General features: G+C 41.1%; 1 protein-coding gene across 2 annotated transcripts in view; it reads left to right on the top strand.

Moving 5' to 3' along the window:
* The window catches only part of DACH2 (dachshund family transcription factor 2), a 236,029-nt gene extending 215,111 nt beyond the window's left edge, over window positions 1-20,918 (top strand). For both annotated transcript variants that reach the window (XM_059482899.1, XM_059482900.1), the window contains exons 8-12: window positions 7,126-7,271; window positions 7,780-7,927; window positions 9,280-9,423; window positions 12,436-12,501; window positions 20,009-20,918. In XM_059482899.1, the coding sequence (XP_059338882.1) occupies window positions 7,126-7,271; window positions 7,780-7,927; window positions 9,280-9,423; window positions 12,436-12,501; window positions 20,009-20,046 (542 nt within the window). In that variant the 3' untranslated portion in view covers window positions 20,047-20,918. The remainder of the gene's footprint in view (window positions 1-7,125; window positions 7,272-7,779; window positions 7,928-9,279; window positions 9,424-12,435; window positions 12,502-20,008) is intronic.
* Window positions 20,919-23,596: the final 2,678 nt, after the last annotated feature.

Below are 23,596 nucleotides of genomic sequence, written 5' to 3'. Positions count from 1 at the left end.
TTGATACTATTTTAAAATATATTAAGAGGTTAAGTACCTTGTGTGTCACAAGTGCTGTGTTAGCATAAATCAATACATAACTGTAATTTCTCTGTGGTGTTGACTGTATATGATCCTCCAGGATTATCCTGTTTCCTGTGTAGCTTTGTTTTCCTGTTTCTTGGTGTGATTTCTCTTCTTGGTGACAGTCGCTGGAATCTGTCCCAAAGGGAAAGATTTTGTATTAAGGACCTAAGGCAGCTTTGCAAACTGATTCCTGATCAGATATTCCAGAAGAACTGCTAAAGCAATTCCTCTCTTCCCTCTTGCCTTCTTGATTTCTTCCTCCTGTTGTCCTATTTATATTTTTTTTCATTGTGGAAATGATTTGGACTACAGTTATTACATTAATTATCCAAACTGACATTTTTGCAGTGTGTGAAAGGACAGGGTGGTATGTAAAATAGATGCACTAAGAACACCTACAGTATGACAACAAGTAGCAGGGTAATTGCTGAAAATGAAGTCTTTTCTGCTATCCCTTCTCTTCAACATCTGTTGTTCCATATGGAGTCATAAATATTTGCAACAAAATAGTTGAAGAAATAATCTCAACATTAATAGGGAAAAGCTGAATCCGCGAAGAAAATTGAAGAATCTTTTTTTTTTTTCTTCTTGGCAAAGTCCTCCTACCCATCCTCATCTGACACTTTAAAATCTCAGTAGAGGAATAGTCAGACTACAGTGATGCTTAAAAATCACCATGAAAAAAACCCTTTGTGAATGTTAATAGGAGAGTTAGCTGAGAAAAATTTTATAACCTCCTGATAATGACCATGAGGAGGATTTTGTTTATTTTGTTTCATTTCCCCCCTTTCTTCCATGCCACAGTAATTTTGCTACTAAACTTTTATTGAATAGTTCACATTATTTCACAGAAATAATCCTCCTCATCATGGTGAGGAGTGACAAGGTACTATTATTGCCTGAACAAAATAGTTACTTTAAATTGCCATATGGAAAATGCACATCAACAGTTTTTAAGCTTCTCTCTAGATTAAGAAGCATTTTAAAGCACAGAGCAACTTTAAATATTTTAGAATCCAGATTATCAAAATCTGCCTGAGGAGCAGCTTGTAGGAGAAAGCAAAGATATTAATAACATGGACAAACAACAAATTGAAAATAATTCTGAGTATAAAAAAAGCATTTTAAAGGTTCTTTGTATATGTATTAGGAGCTTTTGTGGGAGTACTCAGGCTTCTTCTTAATTGACAGAATTTAACAAGGTGATATCAGTTGTATTTGTTTTTCTTAATCTGTACATACTGAACTTTAGACTGAGGTTATGTGCAGTGAAACTTTAGTTCTGATGTTGAGCCAGTGAATTGCTGCACTTTTAGTTTTATTTTTCACTATTATTGCAAACCAAGCATCTCAACTAACTCAGGTCTTTGTTTTTAAGGCTTGATTTAATAAAATATTTTCAGGTGTTTTTACTGCCAGTGCCATGTGAACATCAGAGTATATTGTAAATATGTTAAAGTTATAAATAGATATAATTTTCTGGGTTATTAATGAGAGTACACTGATGAAAATGTCAGAGCTGTATAATTATGCACCTCTTGATAAAGAGTGCACAGATAAAGGCAATTTATAAACTGTAATTTCAGCCTTTTCTAGTGAAATTTTCATTTCTCTGCTTTTTGCCACCTCCTTGTATTCAAGCCTCAAGTGGCAGCTCTGTGATGTCCTTTGGGAGGACACACCCTCGTCATTCCTGAGGTCAGGAATGGTGTCCAGGGGATCAGGGCAGTGCTGTCCCCTGTGCTGGCACTGCTGGGGCACCTCCAGAGCTGGGGCAGCTCGGGGACCCTCACGAGCAGAGGGACATTGAGGGGCTGGGGTGAGTCCAGGGAAGGGAACAGAGCTGGGGAGGGAATGGAGCCCCAGGAGGGGCTGAGGGAGCTGGGGAGGGAATGGAGCCCAGGAGGGGCTGAGGGAGCTGGGGAGGGAATGGAGCCCAGGAGGGGCTGAGGGAGCTGGGGAGGGAATGGAGCCCAGGAGGGGCTGAGGGAGCTGGGGAGGGAATGGAGCCCAGGAGGGGCTGAGGGAGCTGGGGAGGGGCTCAGCCTGGAGAAAAGGAGGCTCAGGGGGGACCTTGTGGCTCTGCACAGCTCCTGACAGGAGGGGACAGCCAGGGGAGGCTCCCAGGGACAGGAGCAGAGGGAATGGCCTCAGGCTGGGCCAGGGAAGAATCAGGTTGGATGGTGGAAAATTCTTTCATGGAAAGTGTCCAGCCCTGGCACAGCTGCCCAGGGCAGTGCTGGAGTCCCCATCCCTGGTGAGACTCAAAAGCCAATGTGGATGTGGCCCTTGGGGACATGGGCAGTGATGGCCCTGGCAGTGCTGGGGGAACAGCTGGACTTCATCATGACCTTTCTCAGCCTCAACAATTCCATGGTTGTATGGCCTGCAGTTCCTGCTGATCCCACTGAAAAAGTATTATTGAACACTTGTTCAGACAAAATGGAGTGATTTCAGAGTGCACAGGTGAGAACCTGCCTGGACACAGATAAGTGGAGCATAGTTGATGGTACCATTCTCTGGTTGTTTCTAGAAGCATGGAAATGTGTATTTAATTGTTAGATACTGTTCTCAAAGTGAAGTTTTTCCTGCCAAAGCTCAGTAGTGAACAAGGCTTGTATCACTCACTGGGAAACGAAATGAAATCTGATTTAAAGGTACTGCACTGGATTAATCAGCTGCTCCTCAATTGCATTCATTGACCCCGTTCATTCAGGGGCTGTAATTAAGAAAAACAGCAGTGACTTTAAATTTGGCACCTGAATCACAAGGTTAAAGCACTAAGTTTCTGCCTGGTGCCAGGTTTACAGGAGACATCTCTTTTCTCACTGATGATCGGGAGTCTCAGCTCCTGGCAGAGCAGCAATGAGTGAGGGGGGAAAAATTTAGAGGGTTATGGAGGATTTTGGAAGTTATTAAGACATGGAAGACAGATAACCCTGTACTTGTGGAATTAGAAATACAAAATACTTGAAATAAACAATGCTTCAGATTCCAGATTTTTTTCATACCTGTTTTGCTGTAAAAGAAAAACCAGCCTGGCTTCTAGTTAAGCAATACAGAAGTAGCCAAGATTTTAAATTAAAATAAGAAGTCTCTTTCAGAAAACTGATTTTTCAGTCAAAAATTATAATTTTAGCCCTAATTATATTAAAATACCCATGTTTGGACACCACCTAGAGCTGGAATTCAGGGCACCTCTTGCCACCATGAAGATACATCAGTCTGGATGATTCTGTCAGGTCTTTGGGCAAATAATGGTATTTCAAATACATATTTTACTTTCAGAGATGAGTCACACAGACAACCCAGCTGATGTTGCAGATCCTCTGCTTTATTTTATTAAAAGACAAAGAGGTCCATTAGAGTATCCAGGCTGTTCTGTAACTATGGGCCATTAAATGTAATCCCCATCACTCAGGTATGAAACTCAAAGAATTACAGTTTTAATAAACCACTTCAGTCCTTGGGTTTCTAAATTTTATGCCACAGGCAGGGAAAAGGAGTGACCCAGCCACCATCTGTGTCCAAACCCATCTTCTTATCCCTGCCTGAAGGGTTTCTGAGATCAAATGTCCTGGTTAGTAACTAACAGGTTAATAACTATAAATCCTGTATCAATTGTTTCTCTCTCCTCCATATGCCATGTATTTATTTAATGTATGAGTTACATTCTGTGAGCTGTTGGAGGTGAATAATGCTCCTACAGCTCCAGGTAGATAAAGTTTTTAAATGCATGAGAAGAAATAACATGGTGGTCTAACCAGTGTAAATTGTACCTTTAATATTTCTCCCTTATTTTGAGAGGGCTGTGGCATTCCAAGTGGATCAGGGCTGTGACTGATGGGTTTAAAAACATGCCTTCTGAAAGAAAATAAACCAGCTGGCAAATAAAAGTGCCTGTTGGTTTGGGCCGTGCAGGGAGCAATTCGCGTTCCCCACGTTCCCAGTGCTGTGTTCAGTCTGGAGGTTGATGCTTCATTTGCCAATCCCTGTTCCTGCAATTTAGGCAGAAGACAGAAGATGAAATACTTAAGCATATTGAATTAGGAGCAAGAAACTTCCTAGCAGATTTCTGTGTGCTTTCCCAGGATGATACTCCATTCACTGTTAGTGTTTACTGTGTATTTCTTTGCTCTGCAGTATAATTCTTACTTTCATCTATTCATCTGGATGTCAGCTAGAAATTAAAATGAAAAGACTGCACTCTAAATGGATTCCTGAATGCTTTTATAAAGCATGGCAGGTTTAACAAACAGGCTCGATAAAAGTAGTTCCCACTTTGCTTCAATAATCAGAAAGGTTGTTTGTGTCCTTGGTCAGCCTGGAGCTGTCTTGGCTTTATTTCTTGCTTATTCTGTTGTATTGTATATGCGAGTGCAGCTTTTAGCGTTTATATTTTTAGTGGTGTTTAAAATCAAAATCCTTAAATCAACATTATTTTTTTTCCATTAAAGACATGCATTTGATACAGTCCCCAATAAATGCTTCCAGCACGTGCCATTTTTAATTGCTTTACCAATTATGATTCCTCAAGTCTAGCTAATAAATTTCTGCCTAACTGTGCACTTATTCAGAGCATGGGCAAGATGTAGACACCATTCAGATGTGAAGACCTATTACAAGATTGAAATAGATTTCTAATGCATTTATCATTCATCTTTGCAGAGTGTGATTTCAATCAGAAAAAAAAATGATGAATGGTTTGACAGTTTCCGCCCATATACGCTAAAACATAATATGCTGCTTCTAGTTTCAGCTATTACAGACTTTAACATGCAATGTGACCTTGGTCTGCAAAGCATGTTTGGTTAGCACAAAAACTTAATCATAAGAAGTCATAAGTAGAATCCTTCTTCTTTACTGCCCTTTTTCTGGGACTTGGAAATTTATTGCTTCTGGGACAGGTAGGATATGAACAATGGGCCAAATAGAGTCCAGGGTTATCTCATCTGTGTGAAAACTGCTGCTGAAAATCGATGTGACCTCTGCTACACTGTCATCCCAATTCCCACCCTCTGTGTCCTATTTGTCTTTTGGTAGAAGCTTAGATCTGTGTGCTGTCTCTATGTGTCTCTCTTGGGCCAGATTATCAAAATGAATCATTGCCTGCATACCTCTTATATTTCTATTTATTTTCCTGGTGTTGACTAGGTCTGATGAAATATGATTCTTTTTGCATTTGATCCTCACTGCAGCAAGCAGCACCTAATTTAGCTGTGTCTATCTCTTTAAAGAAGAGTAATACTATTTTGAAACTTCAATCTGCTGTACAGTAGCATTACAAACCATAGACCATGCAACCTGTCTTCACAGTCAATAGTAATTTTCCTTTCGGCCAATTCAATGTTATTACTTTCATCTCCAAATAGCAGAGATTTCTAGAGGTGTTAGAGCAGCTCCAGTTTTGTTATGCATACTTCATGTATTGCCTTCTTTTTCAAGTGCCACTTCTGTTTAGTCTTTTGTGTCTCTGTGGCTTCGCTGTTATTTCTGTGTGGCACCATGTGTGACAACTAATCAAGTTATTTTAAAAACTCTGCCACTGATATACTTGAATGTGAGAAATGGTGTGTCTGAATCAGCACAAACTTCGTGGTCTGAGTTTGTTACCTGAGCTGGGATTTTTTAAATGGATCACTTAAATTCCATCTAAGATGCCATCTCTGAGGACATGTGGAGGTTACTGGCTTTTGTTATTAGTCCTGAAAATCACTAGGAAGATGTTCCATTTAATGAACTCACAGAGAAAAGACAAAATACTCCCAAACCAGAGATTTCAATGAATACTTGAAAACAGCTAATGCTCCTGGTTTGTTGTGAGGTGGATGCAAGAAGTGCAGCTCAGTGGAGGCTCCTGAGTGTGTTACACCAGAAAACAGTGCTGCAGTGGAGACACCCCGGGTTAATTAGTTGTCAGATTCTTTTTAAGTTGTTTATTCCTTAAAAACGGGAGTGGGAGAAGGAGACCTTTTGAATATGGTTTGGTCTAATTGTAAATTCAGGCTTTAATATGACCAGGGCACTTGACAGATGAAACTCTGGGAGCTGGCTGTGCAGCAGCCCTGGGTGAGCACCGGCATCAGGAGCTCATGGCCAAGACAGGGATCACAGGCTTCACTAAAAGATATATATATGTGTGTGTGTATATATAAAAAGAGAGAGAGAGACTGGAATATTGCACAGAAGTATTATTTTTAGCATTTCAGAGTGAAAGAATTGTACAAAGTTTGGCTTCAGTCACAGCTAGATTTTAATTGTGTGGTTTTCAGCAATTAAAATGAGTATGTGGGAAGAAGTACCCACAGGGATCTGAGAGAAGGAGCTACATCTACTGTCCTAAAAGATCTTTCAATTATTCTATTCAAAAATGGGAGTTCCTTGGTGATGGTATTGATTCCTCACCGAATTGAAGGGATTCTAGAAAAAAACCAATTCCTAACATTGTTTCTTTCTGGATACACATTTCTGCTGTCAGTGCACAGCGTGATCTATACCCACTCCATGTATTTGCAAGGAGTGAAGGGGGAGCTGCCAGGCCCCAGTTTGCTCTCTGCAGGAGATGCTCCAGTTCCAAGCAGTGCTGGCAGAGGGGATGGATGACTCAGTGAAGATTATTTACTGCTGAGCATGGGAAGGGGAAAGGTAAAGAAGTAAAGAGATGTGATACATTCCTTGATTAGAATTTTGCCAAGGTTATAGCAACAAAAAACACACATCACAGAATGGCAAGCATGATAGAATGAAGACAGGTCATTCGGGTTTAATGAACTGCGTAATACTGTTATAATTCTGTGGTATAATTCTGTAGAATTTGAGATATAATAGTATGTACTCCATTACAGCTGTGTTATAGGCTCAGTGTATTGATTATTGTTCTGTACTATTTGGCCAGCTTGCCTTGGCAACAGTCCCAGCTGCCCAAAGACTGAAACAATGTTGATTTTACTAATGCGCTTTTATTTTGACTTCCAGATAAACAAAATGCTAGTTGCTAGAAATTACAGTCACCTATATTTCCAATGCTTTCTGATGTTGCTTTTGAACCTATCTTTACAGAAGAGGTCCAAATTGCCATTCCAATAATGAAACCAACCTTAGATAAAGTCCAACTGGCTGGACAGGCCTTGCCTCCTGGATTTCCGGCGCCATTTCTTTTTGCTGATGGTCTTTCATCAGTAGAAACACTATTAACCAACATTCAGGTAAATTCTTCTCTACAGGGCCAGGTTATGGCATGATAGACAACATGTGTTTCTTTTGCACTCTTTAAAAAGTTTCAGAAACTCTTTTGTATTTGTAGTTTCTCATCTCTTTAATTAATGTCATGTTTAGGTTTCTGCTCTCCCTGGCCTTACCAGTCATGGAAGGGTTTCATACATTGTATATTTGACTTAATAATTGGCAATATTTGAAATTCACCATTCTCATTATTCCTGCAGTGCTCTCTGCAGTTACTGAGGTGAGCAGAGACGTGGCACCGTGTATGTAACCAAATTAACCAAAGCTGTACCGAATGATTCCATGCCACAAAATTCCTCATAAATAACTCCAACATTAACTACTTCCAATACCCAGTTGTGTTTCAGGTCTGTAGGTTCCTGCTTCTAATCTTTCTGTTTTCCTAGAGGGTGTAAAAGAAACAAGTGGATGAATTTTGTCGCTGCTGAAAGAAAATGGAGTTTTCAGGTCTTGCATCTGTGTGTGTTTTAGGGCCTGCTGAAAGTGGCTGTGGACAATGCAAGAGTCCAGGAAAAGCAGATACAGCAGGAAAAGAAAGAGTTAAAGATGGAGCTTTGTAGAGAGCGAGAACTAAGAGAGAGCTTGGAAAGGCAACTCACAGCTGAGCTGCAAAGCAGAGGTGAGTGAGTGAAAAATGGAGTTTGGGTGTCTGTGAAATGTGGAACCCTTTGGCGTTTCCAGCTGGAGCTGTCGAGGGCTCAGAGCTGACTGACATTCATACTGGGGTAAGGCTGCAGTGGGCCTGCCCTGGTAATGAAAGATTCAAATCTCCCAGAACCAAAGCTAAGCACAGGTTTCCGTGAGCAGAAGGAGCAGATGCTGAAGGATTATTACCTGTAGGGAACTGGCCCCAGAGAGTTTTGGCAGGTTCTGAGAGGGAAGCTGGGGCAGTTCCATGGCTTCCAGGTGTATCAGCATCACTCTGCCCAGGTATTCCCAGCCTGATTTCTTCATTTGACAGCTTTAATTTCTTTTTGTTTCTGCTGCTATCCTCCAAGCATTATCAGTCCTACTGTGAGAAAGACATGGCTTTAATTTGGGTATTTAAGTGATTTTTTTTTTCATTACTTCCCTGGCCCACAGTTCTGCAGCCTCAGTGCTGCTCAGTTTGTCTTGTAGAGAACTTCAGCTCAACAAAGTTGAGCTGTGAGAAATTGTCTGCCCAAGTGAAAGATCTGAACCAAATATTCCTAGATTATTTTTTTTTGCATCAGGAGATTGAGGTGCAGTAGCACACCCCAGATGGGGCCTTCTGAGACAAAACCATGACTGCTTAGAAGCTTTTGATAATAATAGGCAATTAAATTGGTAAATCTGAATTTCTCGCTGTGCTGCTGCAAAGGAGACAGTATTAGAATTCTTTTTAAAATTCAGATCTGCATCTGAAGGAAAGGAACAGCGCTTCATGTGCCAAAAGCTACTTCTAGATTACATCCATGAAATCAGAGAGATAAAACTAGATAAGACCAAAAGTGGAGGTACCAAGGGCTTTCTTCCTGTGCTTTTTGAATGGAAATTGGGTGTGTGGAGCTTTCTGCAGTGCCAGGTCTCACTTAGAGGCACCAAAGGGCACCTCTCAGTTGAGTTGAGAAGGGTCAGTAAATCCTGCTGAAGCGGTTAAATTGCAGTGGATGCCCAGAAATGTGTGATGGGACTGTGTATTTCTGTAAAACAAAACTGAGCTCCTTAGGACAGCACAGTGTGCCCCTCCTGAATCGCAGATAACTCACCAGAAACTTCAGGTCATTCACAGACTTTGATAGCTCCTGACTTGTGAGAGTATTTCACCAATAATCACCTCCTCAGAATTGTTTGTCTTTTAGGTCACCACCACATGCACATCTTTATTGTCATAGGGATCTTGAGCTAGAACTGCACCTTTGAATATTGAACATAAACTAATTTTTTACTGTCTCCATCATCTGTTAATTGAGCCCTGACAACCATTCTTGCACTGTATTTACATTTCAGCCACAATTCAAAAACGCTTGAAGAAAGAGAAGAAGGCAAAGAGAAAATTGCAGGAAGCTTTGGAATTTGAATCCAAGAGAAGAGAGCAAGTGGAGCAGGCTCTGAAACAGGCCACATCAGGTGACGGTCTCAGGATGTTAAATGGTAATGTCTTAGTTGGCCTTTCACAGTCAGCTTAAAATGATGTTTGATTGAGTGAGGAAAAAAAAATCAGATGGTGCACAGAGCAAATTTCAGAATAAACCCCCACAATTCTTTCCTGAAATAATGAAAAATCTATTTCAGGCTATGTGCTCTGGGTCGAGAATTAAAAAAAATAAATAAGTCTGCAACTAGAGAAACAGACAGAGCAGTTTACAGAGATGACAAGAAATGCTGAATATATTACAGAGAAATCTGTTACAGTGCCAGCTAAGACAATGTGAAATTTGGTCCCTATAAGGTTCTGTGAACTCTTCTCTCCCAGCAGATTCATTTTTAGAACTGCTGAGCTTCATTTCAAAAGCCGTTTGGCTGAAGTTTGCTCAGCCTCAGGACCTATTAAGTTTGTTAAATATGTATCAGCTTTCAGAGCTGACTGGGTTTTGAACACTTCCCAAATATTCTTGTGAAACAAAAGCAAATCAGTTCATCTCCTAAACAGTGATTAAGTTCTGGCTACCAGGAAGATTTGCCTTTTGTGCTTAAGATGATTCTGGCCAAACTTTAGAGCTTTGGTTTGAACATTTAAGACTGAACCTAGCTTATATTTAATTAATTTCAGGTTCTGCAGCTAAGGTTTATTCTGTGCATCCCTACCTGGAGTCTCTGCAGAGGCTCAGGAATCAGAGTGACGTTCAGTCCCTGCTGCATTCAGGTGTCCTGTGGTGTGTTAATTTGTGCTGCCTGCTTTGGGCACTGCTAGAGACTGCAGAGTGCAAAAGCTGCCTGACTGCTGAGCAAAAATAATGAATTTGGCTTGTCTGGAGTTCTCAGCTGTGAGAGCTGCCCACACTGTTGTCTAAAGGCAGGGCAGGGCCGTGTGTGTGCCCTGGCACAGCAGTGCTCTGCGGGAGATGGGAGCTGGCATTTATCTGGGGTACCAAGGCACATAAACTCTGGGAGTATGGGAGCAGCATCTCTCAGAGGCTCCTCTCATCTGCTCTTCAGAGCCCTGCACATCCTGGAAGCAGGGACTGCCTGCTGTCCTGGAGCACTGGCAGTGGCCAGGGGCATCCAGGTGTGGATTCACAGCTGCAGTCACACCGGGGTGGGGACGGTGACTGGGTAGAGTGGCTGGCCAAAGCCAGCAAAAAACCTCCATTCCTCAACTGGATCAAATACCCAGACTGGATCCCATGGACAGAACCAGCACCTTGAGAGGAAAGTCAGAAAAAACCTAAAATCCTGCTGTGCTGCAGGTCACTCCCCTGGGTGCTGCCACTGCAGAGAAGCACCTGCTGCTCACTCACCAGCCAGCAGCACCCAGCAGTTCTGGAAGCCACAAATCCAGGGATACCAACGTTCCAGCAGTGTGATTAACACACCTTTACAGCTGCTAGTGTGGGCCTGGCTGCAGCAGTTTGATTTGCAGGCACACTCAGGTAGTCATATATATGTTAGTGCCTGCAAGAAGCTGATATTTACATGCTAATCTGATTGCACATGCAAATCAGGTAGCTCATTAGCATCTTAATCCGCAATTTAATTGCAGGTACAATTTTATGACAACAAAATGTGAAGGGCTATTCTGAGTATTTTTAATTTAACTTTGACAGTCTGTCTCATTTAACAGATGCTGTTACTAGTTACAGATGACTTTGTCATTTTTGGTATATACAACGTGTACTCTGAAGGGTTTGAGAAGAAAGAACCTTTTCAGATTGATAGGTCAGTGCCCTGCACTTGCCTTCAGAACAGGAATCTGAGTAAGGGAAGCCCTGCAGAGTGGCAGTCACTTATAATTTTATAAGGAAAAAAAAAGTATATGTGAAAATACTGCTTTTTTATCACATATACATTTATAGAGCTATATATGCACACATGACATGAATTTCACTTACACATTTATTGCTGAGCTATTGCTGTCCTGTAAGGATTGTACTTCTCAGGGTTGCCCTGCTTTCACTCAGGGCTCAGTTACTGCAGGGTCACCAGCAAAGCATCACCTCTGTGACAGATCCTGACACTCAGCTAAAGGGATCTGTGAAAGCAGCAGTGCAGTTAGTCCCTATTTGAGAATGTCCAGAACAGGCTTTTGCACAAAAAAACCCCCAAACTGTACACACAGCTTCCTTTCAGGTGTGGGTTTTTCCTTCCTGTAATTTCTAAGGGCTGTGTGATAAGGGAAGCAGATGTTTCTCCAGGATTTGAGGTGCCATGGATTCAAATCACATCCCCTTCACGCTAATCCTTGTTGGCACAAGGTGCATCGTGGCATCTGTTCCTGTAACACCCTGGGGTGTTGGAGCCCCTGCCCCCACCCCAAGGACTGTGCAGACACAGGGATCACCAACATGAAATTAAACAGGTCCAGAGTGAGTGTCATGAGACTCCTGCTCAACTTGGGGAAAAATAAAAAAGAGCACAGTCCTCTTTGGAAAGCTCTTCTCAGAGATCTGGAAAATGTTTCACATAATATGACAGCTGTAATTTGGGTTTGGGTGGTAACACATGCTCACACATCCCGAGCTGAGGTTGGAAATGCAATTTGCACAGTTCTAATCTGTAACATGCACTCACACAAACTGAGACACACACACCCCAAAACTGTTGCCTGGCACTGGCTGTATTCTTCAACTCTGTAATTTGGAGGTACTTGGCTATATACAAGAGTCAATGCAGTTTAATATTATCACAGTTTAATTTCAACTTTTATTTTTCATGTGTCAGATGCCCTCATTCTCCAAGAGGATTTTGCAGACATATTATTACCACGTGTTGGTTATTATCTGATCGTCAGACAAATGTGAAGCACGTTAAAAATAATTCACTGTGAGACCAGTAATGTTTGCACATTTTGGAAACAATTTACTACTGAAAATTCTGTGAGGACCAAATGTTTTATGCAAGACCATGTTAACTTGGAGAGCACCCTAGTTTGCTATAAATATTTTTCTAAAGATGCCTGAGAGAGGGGCAAAGGGGAATGCATTAATCTTGTCTCCCATCTTTCAGATGCTGGAATCCCGGATATGGAAATAGAACACAACGGAACCCAACATGACAGTGCAGCCATGCAAGGTGCAGTATGTACCACAGCTCCTCACTTGTGTGTTTGTCATTAAAAATTAGTTTAATCGTTTTTATAACTGTTTTCATGATTTAAGATCAATGTAAATTACAGAGCTTCAGTTTGTTTTCCTGTTTGATACGGAAAGATCTGTATCTTTGTAAGATTCTGATCTTTGTAAGAGCAAAGATCAGAAATTACCTGTACAAGAACAGAAATTAACTTTACAAGATTCAGAAATTAACTTTAAGTAGAGGTGATATTTAGCTGAAGTAATTTAGAGGTGTTGTTTGTTTTAAAACTGATATTTATCTGCTAAGACAAATGCCTTTAGTTCAAAAGGGGTTTTATATATGATTTATCATATGAAATATTTTACCTCTAGTCTTTACCTACCTATCAAGTTTGCAGATGTTTTCAAAAAATGCATGAACTGTAAGTGAGAAAGAAGAGCCATGTTCGCATTATGGGCAGTTGTCTGGTGCTACTTTTCCCTCACTGTGTGGCTGTGTGTAAGTGCAGCACCTCCAGGTATGGCCTGAGTGCTTCCCAAAGAGCAGGAAATGAGTTCTGGCTGCAGGTCTGGGATGTGAGGAGTTGTGAAATCCTCCTTTGGGACAGGGATATTCCCAAGGGATATTCCCATTCCTGGTGGAAGCTTCTTTGAGCCGCACAGAAAATCCAGTCACCTGTGATAAAATCTGCTCTGAGCAATTTGAACATTGGAATTCTCTGATGAAAGTCCAACTTGTAGAATTTTTCTCCCATCAGTCCTGTGCCATTTTCATTCCAGACCGTTCAGTTCTCTGCTGGCAGCCTGCAGACAGCAGCCTCTTCCACAGAACTGCTGCTTCTTAGAGCAATCCCACCCCTTCTCTGCTTCATGGGATGGTGATGTGCAGAAATCCCCTGTGCTGAGGCAGTTTGTGCAGACAGGAGAGGGGCTGCAGTGCACTTAGAGACACAAACCTCACTTGAGCACTTCTCTTCAGCTGGGGAAGGTTTGACTTGCATACCTCTGGTATGCATCTGTCGTCCATCTGCCATCCTTATAGGAAAGCTTTCAAATATTTTTACTGCTGTCTCTTCTTGTGATTTTAGATTCATATGCTCTGTATGACAGAGAAGGAGAATCACAGCTTTATTGTAATGCAGATATATACATCTGACATATGTGTGTATATATATGTGCACATGTAATGAGAGCTGTGCTCTAAATATTGCAATTGGAAAATTGCTGCTGCCAGAAATAGTCAAAATATTGGAGCAGCACTTGGGACACATGTATTTAAATTTGATGAGCAAAATGTTCCTTACATTTCTGATCTGTTCATGGTACCTGCTGAGAGGAGTGCTCAGTGCTCTTCCAGACAACTCTGAGAGTCAAAGGTGCATCTGGGCGGACTCTGGTAAGGAAGAGAAAGGTAATTTCAGTTTTCAGTTGAAGAAAAACCATGACACTTGGCTCAAATGTGTCTTTACATCAAAAATGAGTAAAAATACTGTGAGGAAAGTGATGCACAGCCACTTCCAATGACCATTTACTTGCCTGAAGGAATCAAGAGAAGTTGATGTTACCTGTAGTTTATTAATACACAGGAAAGCCTTGTGACTTTTACCGTTTTTATTTCAAGTTGAGTTTTTGGGGTTTTTTTTCCTTTTAATCTGATCTGATCTACATCATCCCTTCAGGTATGAGAGGCTTTGGCTCAGGAAGTTTTTATTAATCGTGGCCAAGGGGAGAGCTGGATATTCTCTGTTTTGTGTCCCTGGGCTCAGTGGGAGCAGGACGTGGCCTGGGCAGCAGGAGCTGCGCCCCTGTCCCATGTCCCTGTCCCTCCCATTCCCTTTTCTGCTCTGCTGGCTCTGACCCCCCTGGCTGGTAATCCTGCTCGTGGGGACACGTGAGGAGCTGAGCCACTTGGTCACTAAACACTCTCAGCTGATAAAAAGCTTTCTGGAGAGCTCTCTGTGGAGCTTGTTTAGATTTCAAAGTGTTCCTGTCCTGTAGCACCATCTCTTTCATTTTTATTTGTGCTGATACTGGAATAACTTTTTATTCCCTTTCCTTTGATAACCATTCGTGTCCCTGACAGCTCCTATTGCTGCTGCAGCTCTGACAATTGGAGCACACTCCCTCACTGCCCCTGTCATTTGCTGCCTTTGTTTTTTGGGCCCTGGGAGGAGGAAGGGGCAAAACACATGTCCCTGATACAAAGCTGTTTCCAGGCTTCCAAAATCTCTGTCAGTTGCTCAGAAAAAAAGCTTTAGCATCAATACAGAGCTTTCTTTTTCTGTTGTCAATAGCTCTGCTGGACAGAAATCTATCATTCACACAGTGCTTTTCCTTTGAAATTCAATTAGTTCCACTGCCAGTATCTCTTTAAGATGGTTTAAAGGAAAATTACAGAACTACTGCACAGCCACCTTTCACAGTGATTAAGTCATATCATATTTTATGCTCATTTCTTAAAATGATTTTATTAACACAAGCTGTTCATGTAGTGCGTTTCTGATCTGCATTATAAATCTTTTCCATTTAGTTGACTCATTTTCCCTCTGCTTTGTATATTAATTGAACAGAAATTTCATGCAGATGAGACTTAAAACTTTTTTTGAACTTTGCAGTCTAATGCCTCCATATCCCAGATGTAGTTCAGAGCTGGAGCTGGGAGGTTTTTAGCTGGCAGAGGAGATCAGAGCAGGTGATGAGCACTCAGACACCCTCCTGCTCCTCCTTCCACCACTCACTCTTGGGCCAGCACCACAGTGCATCAACCATTTTATCAGCCAATCTCCCTTCCACATAAAATAAACATACTGGGTGTCATTAAGTGCACCTTCAGATCAATGATTTTTGCAAATGACATTCAAGTACCATTCGAGTAGTGCATTTTTGCTGATAAAAGCAAATTAAATTAGCACAACTACAAGTGTGCTGATAAAAACTAAAACCGAACAGCAGCACCATTAGCTAACAAAGTAATATTTTCTCTTTACTGCTTTCTGCCATTTAGTTATTATCCTATTGGAAATCTAATTATAATCCTTTTACTCCCTAGTCAAACTTCACAGTTTTTGCAAGCTTAGCACTGACAAGTGATTTCATTACATTTGATTGCCCGCACCCAGATTGACTTAACTTCACTCCGAGACCTAAAAGCCCTCTCTGTTTCTCAGATTCCCTGTTTGCACATTACAGCAACAGCTCCTTTAATTAATTAGCATGAACAGCAGTAACATGAACTGCTGAACAGAAAATAACATCATTTTATGATCGCAGGGAGACTTCTCCTTTTGCATGTTTATACCTTAGTTAACTTTTGTATTACAATATTTCATTGTTAGGGGATAGCGGAACAATCAGCAAAGCAATGTTAGCTTAAAATCTTAAAAAGTAGATGTTACAGTAATACTTGATAACAACAATTTACAAAAAATAAAATTTCAGGAAGGAGGCAGCAGCATAGGCAGGCAGGCTTTCCTGAGGTGAGAATGTACTTCACTGTGCCTGCAACAGGAGGGTGACCCAGGGCTGCTGCTGCTGTTTTTGTTTGTGACATAACCTGGAAGAGATTTGGCACAAAAACTCTGGGGTTACTGTGAATAACATTTTATTTTTATCTAACATGTGAATAACATTTTATTTACTTGTCAAAGATGAAGGACTGGTATAGTTTGGAACATATTTTGGGGTCTGTCATGGACTGGACTTCAGTTCATTGGTGTTCTGATCTAACCAGAGTTCTCAAATCAAGCTGCTTTATCTGAGTCTTAGGCCTGTTCTTCCTCCTGCCCAAGCTGTGTTCTCTCCCTAGTGCGTGTCCTGATCTGTAGGTTGTGGGTTATTAAGCCCCTGGTGCCTTCCTCGTGCTGTGTCATTGCAGAGCTCCCAGAAAAGCTCTCAAAGCTCCTGTGCAGTTCCCAGAGTGTCACTCCATGCCCACACGGCCACCTGCAGCTCAGAGCTGCCCCATAGGGGCTCACCAGGAACAGGCTCTGCAGGGACTCACTACAAATCCTGGGTTTAGTTCAAGTTTTTTAACTCTCTTAACATGGATGAGGAAATACCTGACAGGGTCAAGTCCGCTGCCTTACACACAAAGGAAGAGGAGAAGAAATTCCTACCCAGCAGCTCTGTGGGTGAGCAGCCCTGCAGGGTCAGGCTGGGAGGAAGGAGAGGTTTTGGTACCAATCCCAAGGGATGCCCTGGGTTCAGCCAGCTCGAGTTATCAGAGAGGGCACCTCTGATATCGTGTCTGCACCTCTGCAGGGTGGAGAGAGGCCACAGGAAAGTGGGAGAGATGAAAGCAAACCAACCTTCGTTGGTACTGCTGCTCACAGGACCATTTATTGACCATGTTCTTCCTGGGTCAAGAGGGAGCTGTGCCTGCTCTCTCACTGCTCAGTTTGAAGGGTATTTGCAGGTAAAAGAGAAGTTTTGCTGGACAACCAATAAGCAAGCAAAGTAATTTTTACTTGTCATTCAGCTGAATGATCAGCCCAGATCCATCTTCTTTTTCTGGTGGTGAAGGCATCCTTTGGTGAGTTTTGGTCATTGCTCTGGTCCTTACCCACAAGCAGGGCCTGGATTCATTCCCCTTCCAGGCAGGCAGCACTTCTGTAGGGAAAGAGGAATTTTCTGAGGGATGTGATCTGTTGGAAAAGCAAACTGGTTTTGTCTGATTTTTTTCTTTGTACGAAGTAAGACACTGGTTCAAACTAATTAGCCCCAGCTTTGCAAGTTAATTTATTGTTACAGCATTGCATTTCCCATGTGTTGCTTCCTCCAAAGCTGAGCTTGGCTCTGATCTAACTGAGGCGCTGTTTACCCAGCCTGGGAAGGGTGGGGAGCTCATCTCCTGTGCAGTTGGACACTTGTTTTGTTTTAAAGTAGTTTAGGGAAATAAAGCTAAATTCCTGATTTAAAACAGATCTTACAAAGGATCCAGAGATGTGGAATAAGCTGGGAAAAAAAATTAAATGTGAATAAATATGGAGATGATGATTATTGCCTTTGGATTTGTTCTTTATGCATCCATTAAACCCTTGGAAGAAAAAGATAAATGATGATATTGTGGCTAAAAGGAGTGCAAGAGCTGCACCTACCCTGGGCTAACAACTCCGGGAAGAGAATTCTGTCCTGAGGGAAAATTCCAGTTATTAACACAGACTCTGGCTCACCAAGAAACTCAGAGATCTTTACTTGTCTTATACATTGTGAAGGGGAAAAAAAACCTCCTTTCTAAATGTCTTGCTTATTAAGCCAGTCATGCATTGCTCTGTAGGCTGTAAAGCAGTGTAACATGCACAGGGGGCTCATAAGCATATTTAGTGTTAGGGAATATCATTTATACAGTTTTTATATTGTCAGTATTACCCCTAGAGAATGAGATTAGGCTTTAAACTACTGTAAATCTAAGCTTTTGCTCACCTTTGTATAATTTCGTTTTTTAATAGAATGAAGCCCACATAAATGAATATTTGATTAAGGGATAAACCTGATAAAAGAATACATTTATTGCACACAGATTTATTCAAATCTTTGCTATATAATACAGTAAAGTGCTATAAAATGGTCTGTAGCTTGCAGTCAGCTGCACTGAGGAGATGGTGAATATTCTCCAGAAAAGATTAATTTGACAACATCACATTGTCTTTCCTGTGTAAGTGGGGGCACAGCTGCTCCCAGCACGTTAATTCCTCAGAGGTGATTGCTGTGTGACGTGGTTAATGCCATGAAATTCAGTTTATTGCACAGCAACAAAAAAAGTATTTTAATTTCTGGAGAATAATTGAGGGTGTTATAAAAAGGAAATATTTAACTATGCACTTTCTGTTCACTGATCAGTGATCTCTCCTGGGTGGCTGCACTGGGCTTGAGCTGTGGCATTTACTTTTCTCTCTTACAGGTATTCCAGATACTTCCATTGAACTTTCCTTGAGAAATAAAGGGGATTGGAAGGAAATATGGAAACCTGTTCCAAAGTTTAGTCAGCCCACAGTACCCTTAATGTCCTCATCTTACCTTAATTTAAAAAATAATGCTTAAAATTTAATAAGAGCCTAAAGAACAGCCTCCACTAGGGAAGAAGCCATGTGCAGCTTCCTAATGATCATGAGAAAAAGGAAAAAAAACCCCAAACCACAAACAAACCCCACAGTGCTCAATCCTTGCATTTCTGCTGAACCTCCCCAGGCTTTAGTAATTCCCCACCAGGTTTAAAACAAGAATTTTCATCAGCCAATGGCCTGAAACTAATTTTAGTTCTTTCTTTGGAGGCTCCCAAACATCCCTCTGGAGTTATGTCCCTGGCTCTTGTGATCTTTATTTGTGCTTACATCCAAAATACATATTAAATCATCTCAGTTTGGAGAGTCTGAGCCTCCTTAAAACCGCAAAACATTCAATTACTAATTAGCTGTTTCCTGTTCCTAATGAAGTGAACATGTCGGATTTGGATTAAAATTCAGCTACTGCTCTCCTCTGTTTATGGTTCCAGATGTTTTTGTTTTATCTAGGAGGTTACTTTGACAGCTACTGCTAAATGATAAATCACTCATATTATAGCTGAAATGCATTTTGAAATTGAAATGTGGCAAACTTGGAGATTGCTCCAAGGATCAGTGTCAGTCTGCAGGTCAATACTTGTTCTTTCCTTAGGAGTGCTCAGTATTGGCGTATGTAAAACAGTAATGGGAGAGATGTCAACATTATACAAAATGCTGCTCCATATTATCATTTTGCTATCATCTTCCAGATCAGTTCTTGCAGATTTAGCTGGGTGGATTCATGATTCATTGTATAATGAGCAGGAATATGGATTCTTGTTAGCTTCAGTTTCTGTGGGCATTTCAATATTTATTTTTTCTCTGGGCTTTAAGTTGCTTAATGTGAAAAATCACAGTTGATAGGTACTATAACTAGGAATATTTTTATGAAGTGCTTTTCTGCTTCGTTCTCTAAATAAAGAAATAGAATTTTAAGAGAAATGTGGTGGTTTCTGAATGAAAGAAGAGTTTTCCAAGAACAGATCCTGATTTACATTTTGTGAAAGCAGTGCAGTTTTCACGCCCTGTTCCCTGGCAGGTTTTGTGCAGGGTGTGTGGTAGAGCTGGTGCCTGTCCCTGGGTCTGTCCCGGGGGGGCAGCAATCCAACACGGGCTGCCTTTGGGAGAAAGGGACTGTTTGATTAAAAAAATGCCTTAAAGAAGAAAATTCAAATCAGAGTGTTTGCAACCTGTCCTGAGCCATTGCTGGCAAACACCTGGGCAAGTGCTGGTGGGTCTTTGTCCTTCCTTGGGGACTTGGCCAGGTGTTGTCACCCACTGCCTCCATTTCATACACACAACCTGCTCATGTGATGGACAGTTTAATTTATACTACTTTTAGATCTGCTCATTTGGCATGAGGAAAAAAAAATCCACCACCAAGTAAAGAAGCCACCCAAGTGTCAGTTAATTATAAAATGTTCAGCTGTATAATTGACTTTTTCCTTCTTTTTTGTTTCCCTCCAGAAAACAGAACATACATCAAGCCGACCATCATGTACTGAAGGAACCACCTATTGCTGAGAAATGTATAATGACCACTATTTGAAGACTATATAGTTCCTGAGAAATGTCCCTTCCAACCTTTGATGCCTTCAGTACTGTGTGAGGAACAGGATTTGTAGCATGAAACTTGAAGGACAATTTCAAGCAATTTACTCTTGCTGCATTGAAAACTGCCGTATTAAGAAATACTGAGACTTTTTACAAGCTTACCATACCAAACCAAGCCTGTCACAACAGATCATTTTTAGGTCCCTGGAGATAGAAAGGAGTTTTAGTATTTTTAAGCACATACATCAATTATTTCCCCTCCCCACCCTGCCCCAAAAAAGAACTTTTTTTTTTTCCCTTAGGAGGTGGCTATTACTGAATAGCAATGGCACAATGATTTTAAGCCACAATGGTCCTCACTGGCTGTACATCATACAAGTCCAGTTTATCACTGAAACTGTTCAACATGGAGCTGTTTCGATTGTGTTTATAAATTAAGCTTTGTTTACTGAAGCAGATACTCGATATATATTACGTTTTAAAAAGAAATGTGTGTACATTTTTTAAAAGAACGATGTAAAAATTGTCCTTTCATTAGATGACCGATTCAAAAGTGTGAGCTAAACCCTAATAGCTGATGTAATATGAGGATTATAATTGATGCTTTTTTTTTTAATGCTCAGTTCAGCTTGGCTTTTGGTCTTTTAAGATGGAAAAATGAATATGCAGTAGAGTGTTAGATAATGGAAACTTTTAAGTATGGTTTCTCTGTTGTACCATATTAAGTTAAAGTACACATTCTTTGTTAAAAATGTTCTTGCTAAAAATACAGTATTAAAAAGTTTTTTGTTTGACTTTGGAAATCTTTTAAGATTTTTTTTGGACTGTGAATTCCCATAGTAACTGTACTAATGCAAACCAGTATTTTGCACTATTAAAAATACTTGAAGAAATGACTTAATAAAGAGGGTGGGTTGGTATTAAGCATTTTCCTAATTATTGTATGCTCCAGATTCTGAACTTTGAAAACTGAGAACAGCTGAAAGCTTCCCTTCTCAAAGCATGGCACTGAAAGCTGGTTTGAGTCAGGTGGAATTAGGTGATCACCTGTTCCCTCTTTATTTTAATTCCTGGGTCAAAGGCACAGTGCTTATTTCCTTGCAAACTCCTGTTTATGTACACATGTTTACACACACATGCCCTGAATATAAATCACTGTCACTTAAAAACAAAAAAGATCTTTAAATAGATCTACAGGGAATATATTCCCTGTGATTATGTTTACTTCTGTCTGCATCTAAATGTAGAGTGTTCACAATTTCTCTCATTTTTAACACTGCTTTTTTTCCTCATTAGCAGACTTTTGTAAACAGACTCTGCAGAATAGAATCACCTGATTTTATTTGTTCCTAAAAGAAATCTTTACCTTAACCAGTGTCCGTGCAAGAAAATGTGCTGCCCTCTGCTCTACAGGTGATCAAATGTCTTATCAGAATATTCTTCCAATGTAAAAATTGGGTTTTTTTCAATATTACTTTATGACAACTGTTCTAATAACTGCATTAATCATGCTGCCATTGATCAAACCATCAAAAGTTGAATGATACAAAAACCAGGAGCATTAGGAATTGTGAGTCCTCCTGATTCTTAATAAATGCTCATGTGTGAATAAAACATTGCAACAGCAGAACTTAAATTGGACCTTTAGGTATTACATTAATTTTAGTTTCAATTCCAGTGGGATTTTCTGAAGTGAGGGCTGGACTTTATTCTAAATCTTATTTTTAAAAGGAGTTGAAGCAGCCCTTGGGGTGCTGCAGCATTTCTGGCTGACCCAGTGCTGGCAGTGAAATGCAGATTTTGAACAGAGATCTTTGCTCAGTTATCCAGTATCGTGTATTTTAGAAAGACTTCATGTAACTAAATAACTCAGTCTTTAAAATAACATTTTTGCACTTTCCTTTCATCCCCATAAAGGCTTTTTGAGCATTTTCCCCATCAGTGGCTGATATACATTCCTTAAGGCATCACTGAACCTGGGTTGATGAGCACAGGTTCATTCCTGCTCTGCCCATCCCAGATTGGTTTTAAATGTCAAAATTCTGACAAATGAATTTAGGAGACTGATAAACTGGAGAGACTGACTCTGTTTTCAGTCCTCACTAGGTGGCTCCTGGTGAGTATTGACAAAGCAAGAGGGTTTGGGTGTCAGCAGTGAGCAATGATATATAATAGTGAACAAACCTTGTGTGGAAGGAAGGTGTTAAAGCCTTTTAAAGGCTCACCCTTCCCCACCACACTCCTCCTCACTGGAACAGCCCCAGCACCTCTTGGGTTGGGTTTTGGGGTGGTTTTTGTCTGGCTGTGGGGCAGAGGGACGCGGGGAGCCCCTCCTGCTGCAGTGGGAGCTCAGCTGGGCGTGTTTGGGGGCAGCACCCACAGCCCCTCTGCCAGCTCTGGCTCCCCAGGAGCCTCCCCAGGATTGTGGGGTGGCCATGGAGCCATCCTTGATCTTGGCTGAGTGCAAGGGGATGGAATGCAGACCATAATAAACCCCAGAGCATCAATAGGCCCAGTCTCCATTGGAAGCAGCCCACAGTAAGAGCATGGCTGTGCATTAAAACCTGGATGCTGCTTGAGGTAATTGCTGCCCACAAGGAAGTGGCCTGTAAATACATTTATTTACAGACTATTTTTAGTAACATGACAAAATGTGGGCTAACCTGAATTGTTACAAATTTCCTTTGTGGCCTCAGCTGATCTCCACAACCCCTCCTGTGCCTGTGCATGCTCTGAGCCCTGAATACACATGGGAAATTCCCAGCCTGGGCTTGGATCTGGAACCTTTGGCAGCAGCAGCACTGATGGAGGCACTTCCACCTTCCCTGCAGCATCCACTGGCCCTGCTGCCCTTGCTGGGGTGGGCAGGGAATTTAAAGAGGGGCTTTTCTAAGCCAGGCCATGTGCTATCATCATTTCTAATGCATCCTGATAATGTTTAAGCACATGTAAAATCACTGTAACAAGAAATCTGAACTTCAGTTCTGTCTGCAAATAAGGGTGTCTTTGATGATTTGAAGCTGAGATGGAAGGGCAGTAAAAAAAGTATTTTTATAATGATGTATTATGGATGGATAATGATTTGCTGCTGCTTTGTTATTGTACATCAAAGGAATCAATTGAAATGAGCCCGTTCAGTGTCAGCAGAGCACAAATGCTGCAGCTTCTGTGGGTGCTGCAGCCACCCTTGCCTTTGGACCTGGACCTGTTTGGGTCTCCTGTAGGAACAGAGCATCCTTTGCATGAACATTTGGGTGTGGGCATCTAAGGCAGGGGGGAGAATTCTCTTTGGAGCTCATTTTTTAAAATAAAAACTCCCATTTTTCTGAGTTTCTGTTACAAATGCAGTAAGATTTTACTACATCTTCATTATGTGATTCTGTTGACATAATCCAAAACTGTGAAAGCAGATACAGCACCATACATTAAAATGTTCTTATGATAAGTGATACTTTAAAAACTGGATGCTTTATAATAGTTTAACTATTTTACCATACATTC

The sequence above is a fragment of the Ammospiza nelsoni genome, chromosome 15, assembly GCF_027579445.1.
Source record: "Ammospiza nelsoni isolate bAmmNel1 chromosome 15, bAmmNel1.pri, whole genome shotgun sequence".
Taxonomy (NCBI): domain Eukaryota; kingdom Metazoa; phylum Chordata; class Aves; order Passeriformes; family Passerellidae; genus Ammospiza; species Ammospiza nelsoni.
Note: the sequence above shows the minus strand (reverse complement) of the source record. Positions and strands in the feature narration are given on the sequence as shown.